Source organism: Meleagris gallopavo, chromosome 19, assembly GCF_000146605.3.
Source record: "Meleagris gallopavo isolate NT-WF06-2002-E0010 breed Aviagen turkey brand Nicholas breeding stock chromosome 19, Turkey_5.1, whole genome shotgun sequence".
Taxonomy (NCBI): domain Eukaryota; kingdom Metazoa; phylum Chordata; class Aves; order Galliformes; family Phasianidae; genus Meleagris; species Meleagris gallopavo.
The window spans coordinates 4672039-4677957 of NC_015029.2; the positions used below are offsets into that span (position 1 = coordinate 4672039).

Consider the following 5919-nt stretch of genomic DNA (forward strand, 5'->3'; position numbering starts at 1 on the left):
CCCCCCCCCCCACCTGAACATATTTCAATCATAGAATCATAGGATCAATAACCTTGGAAAAGACCACTAAAATAACCAACTCCAGCCATCAATCTATCACCACCATGCCCACTAAGCCACATCACTCAGTGGCACGAGTTCATTCTCCAATATTAATCATCAGTTGAGAGACTTGACTGGACATTTGGGGCTCATTTGACCAAAATATAATTTTGATGGGGAAAGGGAACTGGGCTGTTTTCTGTAGAAAGTAAAGGGCTTGCAAAACAGGAGTGGGAAAAGAACATTTTTAATCAGACCTTCCAATTCCCGTATACCAGAGGCAGCAGAGCTGTAAGCCAGAGCATCAACGTGGGGTACATTTATTAATGGGCTCTGACACCTCATTTTTGCTTGCAGGGACCACCAGGAGACCCCGGTTTCAAGGGCATTCAGGGACCACGTGGCCCACCTGGCCTCATGGTGAGTAATTTTTCCATATGTTTGGTTTGGGAAGATTTTCTTACTTCCTCCATCCTCTGTATCTGTAAGGATGCAGACTCCCATAATGAGCACGACACGCTGGTTTGATGGGTGCCTTGCAATTAATCTGTGGCCATAGTGCTGCCAGAGCACATCTGCACCTTCCATATGATCATGGGCCTCTTCTGCCTCTATATGGACTGCTGCAGATCACTCCAGCTACGCCAAAATCCTTCTGTTTCTGGAATTTCTGAGGCCTCACATGGACTGTGACAACCACACTGTGAGGGCTTGTGTCTCTGGGTCTGTGTTTTATTTCAGCCACAGCAAACACCATGATCATGCTGCTGAAAAGCAGCAAAGAGATGCAGTGTCCATCCATCCCCAAGTGGTGGTTGATGCATGGCTTGTCTTTTCTAGGGAAAAGAAGGAATTATTGGTCCGTTTGGCATTCAGGGTCCCACAGGAAGCCCGGTGAGTAGCTGCCTTTTCTTCTGCCTGTAGATTTTAGATCGCAGTATTTGAGATCCAGCATGCCTGAGGCCAGCATCAGTAAAGTCCTTCCAAGTCCTTCTGTAATGACGGGAACAAAATGGTCTTTAAGACGAGCAGCTTAAGCTCAAGGGTTAGTCTCCAGCTGCATATGTAGTTGGGATTATTAGCTTAAAAGTGAGGAACAACTCTATTAAAGTGCGAGTTTTGAGATAGATAGATGGGATCAGACAGGAAGACAAGAATGTGATTTCAGTTTTTTTAAGCAAGTCACTGGATTTTCCAAAGAACTCAGCATTGGAGCCCCCAAGGGAAGAATAAAAATAATAATAATAATCTGATGAATGTGTTAAACTGGGCACAGTTGGATTCAGGGAAGTGCTGAAAATCTCTGCCTGCCTCCAAATGCCACAGAATACAGTTCAGGTCAGGGCTTCATAACAATGTGAGCATGAAGTCACGTAGAGCTCAGCACAAAGAGGCAGAGTTGGCAGAGAGGAAACTCAGGGAGATGAGCCCAGTCCCACTGGTCCTTGCAAGGTGCTTCTGAGCAGCATTGCACGCAGCAGCACAGCTTGCAGTCACTAACAGCCATCTTGTGTACTTCAACAGGGGCCGAAGGGGGACAAGGGCAGCCGTGGGGACGTGGTAAGTGAGCTCCTTGCCTGGGAGGGACCTCTGTTCTTGGGTACTGGGTTCCTCTGTGGGCAAGGTGCACACATCTACACTGGATACATATTGCTCATCCTCCTTGGTACCACAAGAACCGAGGTGCCATCTTGGCACCAGATTGCATGACCAGGAGTCATTCCTGCACATGACCATATTGAGAGATTTCCTTCTAGAATTGAGCATCTTCTGACAGCTTCTTCCCTTGTTTGTTTGTTTGTTTGTTTCCCTACAGGGGTTTCAGGGCCCAAGGGTGAGTCTTTAAATCACTTTGTTTAATATCTCTTATTTAAATAAAACGGTTACTTCTAGCAAATATAAAGCTGGAGGGGAGGTGACTGTTCACACAGAGAACATGATGCTTAAAGAATGAAGGGCTGGGAACAAGAGACACAGCAGGATTGAACCAGGTGCAGAGAGATGCACCCAGGGGTAGGAGACGGAGGAAACAGGGCAGTCTCTGAAGTGTTTGGGGCAGAGGACACCAAAAATGGGGAGGATTTCAGCAGGGAACAGACTCAGTTCTGGTGACAGCCACAAGAAGTGGAAATACAAACTGAAAGCATTTCACTGACTAATGCCACTCTGTCTTTAGGGTCCTCCAGGCCCACGAGGACAGCCTGGCCCTCCGGTACGTATACATGGAAAGAGTTCAAAGACATTATTGAAACAAGCTAAAATTACCGCAGTGATACCCTCCAGAGGGACTGCTCACTCACTGCAAATTACAGCTTAGCCCCGTTCCTCGTATGCAAAAATGCATGTGTGTGAATGGACCAGTGTTTCTTGTGCTTTGGTCCAAACCATCTCCAAATATCTTATAGAGACAGCATTGTTGCCTGTCTCGCCCTTCTGCATCAAGGGACCCCAGGGGAGAGAGGGTTTCAGAAGGACATCAATGAATATCTTTGCAGCAGTGGCTGCCCATGTTTCAGCTGATGCCCCTTTTTTGCTTTGATTTCTAGGGACCGCCGGGAATTTCAGCTTCATTTGTAAGTTGCTGTTTTCTGTTCATTTGGTAATGATGGTAATGATGATAGTAAGTCGTGCAGAGGTAGGCGCTGTGGGGACCTTGAAAACGTACGTTCAGGTCCAGCAAGAGATGCATTAGCAGAGCAAGGCTTGAATCACAACCCTAGACCAAGCAGCATTTGCTTGCATGAGGGCATGTTCAGCTTCTCACAGTCTGTTTTGCCCCACACTAGCAACAAGATGGCTTTGGGGCCGCTTTCCAGACACTGATTGACTCCAACGCGGCGCTCAAGACAGAGGTACGGGGCTTCTGTCGAACTGCCTGGTCTCTGCTGAGGCTGTAGGCTGGGGATGGTCACAGCCATGCTTGTTCTTTCTGTCTGCTTGAAGTTTCTATATGCAAAGCTTTGATTTGTCTGCTGTTTTTTGTGGAGTATCAGGTTAAAGAATGTGATTCTGCTGCGTTCCTTGTTACTGAAGCTCCAAACTTCATGACTTTGCCAGCATTTCAGCAATTCCCCATGCAGACCCTCAGCGGTCTCAGTACCAGGTGCCTCCTTTTCATTCCAGGGTTACCAACATCCAGACCTTCTCATGCTGGACCATGGAGGGGAGATCTTTAAGACTCTACACTACCTCAGCAACCTCATTCAGAGCATCAAGAGACCCCTGGGCACCAAGGAAAACCCTGCACGCATCTGCCGAGACCTCATGAACTGTGAACAGAAGATGAAGGATGGTAGGAAGCCTTGAGTACAAGAAGGCTGTATCCCTCCCTAGGACCATTTTACATGGCCCCAGATGGACCGCTGAGGGCAGTCATGCAGAAACCAAAGCTTGTCATTGCTTATGCACAGAAAAGATTAAGTGTTCTCATTAATCCCCACATCCTCCATTTCCTCAGGTACCTACTGGATTGACCCAAATCTCGGCTGTTCCTCAGACACCATACAAGTCATCTGCAACTTCACCAATGGTGGACAGACGTGTCTCAGCCCCATCACCGTCTCCAAGGTACACACACCTCATCCTGTGCAGCATTTCCCATGCACACATTAGGAAATGTTTACCCACAGCTGAGTTCTGCTAGAGCACAGGACAGTGACCACTGTAACAGCACTTGGCTTATCCTGGTGGCAGTGAGCACAGCTCTGCTGCTGGCCTTCAGCTCTGCTCTCATGAGGTTAAAAAATACACCTAAGATGGTGTTGTTGACTCTTTGCAAGATAGAGCAGTACGTTTCCAGTCGTGTTTAATTAACCCATAACCTTAATAGAGGCCGGTAATTTAGCAAACATGCTGCTCCCAAAGGCTTTGTTGGATTAATTTATGTTCAGGTCACTCTTGCCGTTTGTTTTCTACTGCCTGAAAAATTGAGGTCAGCTTAAATACACGAGTGTCCACCAAAGTGAATGGCACAGGATTTTTCTTGGGGAAGTACCTGTAACAGAAAATACCCCTAGCAATATCCAGGTCCATCTGCAGTGCCCAGAGCACATTCAGAGCACTCATCTTTTTCCTCCTGCTTAAGGGCCTGCATGTTAATTCCAAAAAATAAAGGATCTGCTGTCTCCTCATGACAACAATCCAGCTTGACTTCGCGCTGGGTCCTCTTGCCCATACTGACACCAGAACCAGTTCTGGGCTTGGGCATCCATGTGTGGCCACCTCACAGAGTGCTGGGAACACCTCTGCCCTTGCACTGAAGGACCGTTCTCCCTCCCAGCCTCGCTAACACCTCTGTCACCTTCACAGCTGGATTTTGACATCGGCAGAGTCCAGATGAACTTCCTGCGCCTGCTGAGCTCGGAGGTGGTGCAGCACATCACCATCCACTGCCTGAACACCTCTGTCTGGGGGGAGGGCTCTGCCGAGAAACCTTCGCAGAAAGCCGTGCGCTTCAAGGCGTGGAACGGGCAAATGTTTGAGGCAGAGGGGAAGCTCAAGCCGGAGGTGGCAGCTGATGATTGCAAGGTACGTTGTGCCCAAAGAGAGGAGAGAAATGCCAGGCTGAACCCAGCCAGCACACACAGCAAGACTCAGCTTGTGCCAGTGCTTTTTATTCCATGGCCACCTCTAAAAAAGGGGGAGAAGGGTCTAGGTTACCTGCTCTGTGGTGCTATTTCAAGATGTTACCTTTGACTCAACCGGGAGAAAGTGTTCCTCAGAATGCTTTTCTGAACTAGGCCTACTCAGGGCTTTTCAGTCATATGGTACAGTGAAACTCATCATCTCCAGCAAGAGGGAACGGCCCCAAGTTGAGCCAGGGGAGGTTTGCATTGGATATTAGGAAGAATTTCTTCTCAGAAAGAGCAGTGGCACAGACTGCCCAGTGAGTGGTGGGGTCACCATCCCTGGAGGTGTTCAAGAGCTGCGTAGATGTGACAGTGAGGGACGTGGCAGTGGAGGTTGGTGGCCCTGCCTGTGTTGGGGGGGTTGGAGATTCATGATCCTTGAGGTCCCTTCCAACCCAGGCCATTCTGTGATTTTGTGATTCTGTGTTAGTGGGCACAGTGGGTAGGGATGAAGTCGGTGGTTGGACTTCTTAGAGGTCTTTTCCAACTTCCCAGTGATGCTCTGATTGTAAGATCTGTCCCACAGCTAAGCAGCTCTGTCTGTCTTTCCCTCCCCCCTGTGCAGATCAAGGATGGACGCTGGCATCGGACTCTCTTTTCCTTTCGGACGCAGGACACCCAGCAGCTGCCAATCGTCAACATCTACAACCTTCCCCCATCCGAGCCAGGAAAGCAATATCACCTCGAGGTCGGCCCCGTGTGCTTCCTTTGAACAATGCCATCAAACCCGGGCTCCAAGGCTTTGACCCCACTTCTGGCCTATGTCTTTACACAGGGTCTCTGCAGCAAGGACAGCTGGGCTGTATCTTTTGGGTCAACTCTTGCTCTAGCCTTTGGCTCAAGGCCTCAAACAACCCGTGATCTACTGAACTCAGCAGGTTGTTGAAAGGAGGAATACGAAGGACGTAGGGAAGCGGGTGTCAGTTGGGACGTGACCAGTGCAAAGGGATCAGGGGACGAGGTGTCGCACGCGGTTCCACACACAAAGCTTTTTCCATGACCAAAGAAGAAAACATTGAGAGAAACCTCAAGCAACTGGCAGCATGTGGTTTCCCCACCCTCCCCCCCTGTTTTTGCCTTACCTGGTTCCCGAGTTACCAAATGTTCTTCCCATTGACAAGTAATTCAGAGATGATAGGGCTTCCCTCGCAGAGCTGGGCGCCTCCTGGATGGCCGGGCTCTCCCAGGAGGAGCTGCAGTGCGACGCTGGCTGCTCTGCGCACCGGAACCATTTTGATGTGCAATATTA

General features: G+C 49.1%; 1 protein-coding gene across 3 annotated transcripts in view; it reads left to right on the forward strand.

Annotated features, from left to right (window-relative positions):
* The window catches only part of COL27A1 (collagen type XXVII alpha 1 chain), a 129469-nt gene extending 123556 nt beyond the window's left edge, over nucleotides 1-5913 (forward strand). The window contains exons 52-62 of one of the 3 annotated variants that reach the window (XM_031556174.1): nucleotides 400-462; nucleotides 883-936; nucleotides 1567-1602; nucleotides 1859-1876; nucleotides 2219-2254; nucleotides 2589-2615; nucleotides 2829-2894; nucleotides 3166-3334; nucleotides 3500-3609; nucleotides 4351-4569; nucleotides 5236-5382. In XM_031556174.1, coding sequence (XP_031412034.1) covers nucleotides 400-462; nucleotides 883-936; nucleotides 1567-1602; nucleotides 1859-1876; nucleotides 2219-2254; nucleotides 2589-2615; nucleotides 2829-2894; nucleotides 3166-3334; nucleotides 3500-3609; nucleotides 4351-4569; nucleotides 5236-5382 — 945 coding nt within the window. Of the gene's footprint in view, nucleotides 1-399; nucleotides 463-882; nucleotides 937-1566; nucleotides 1603-1858; nucleotides 1877-2218; nucleotides 2255-2588; nucleotides 2616-2828; nucleotides 2895-3165; nucleotides 3335-3499; nucleotides 3610-4350; nucleotides 4570-5235 lie in introns of all 3 variants that reach the window. The other 2 variants (XM_010720821.3, XM_031556176.1) reach the window with 2 other exon arrangements.
* Nucleotides 5914-5919: the final 6 nt, after the last annotated feature.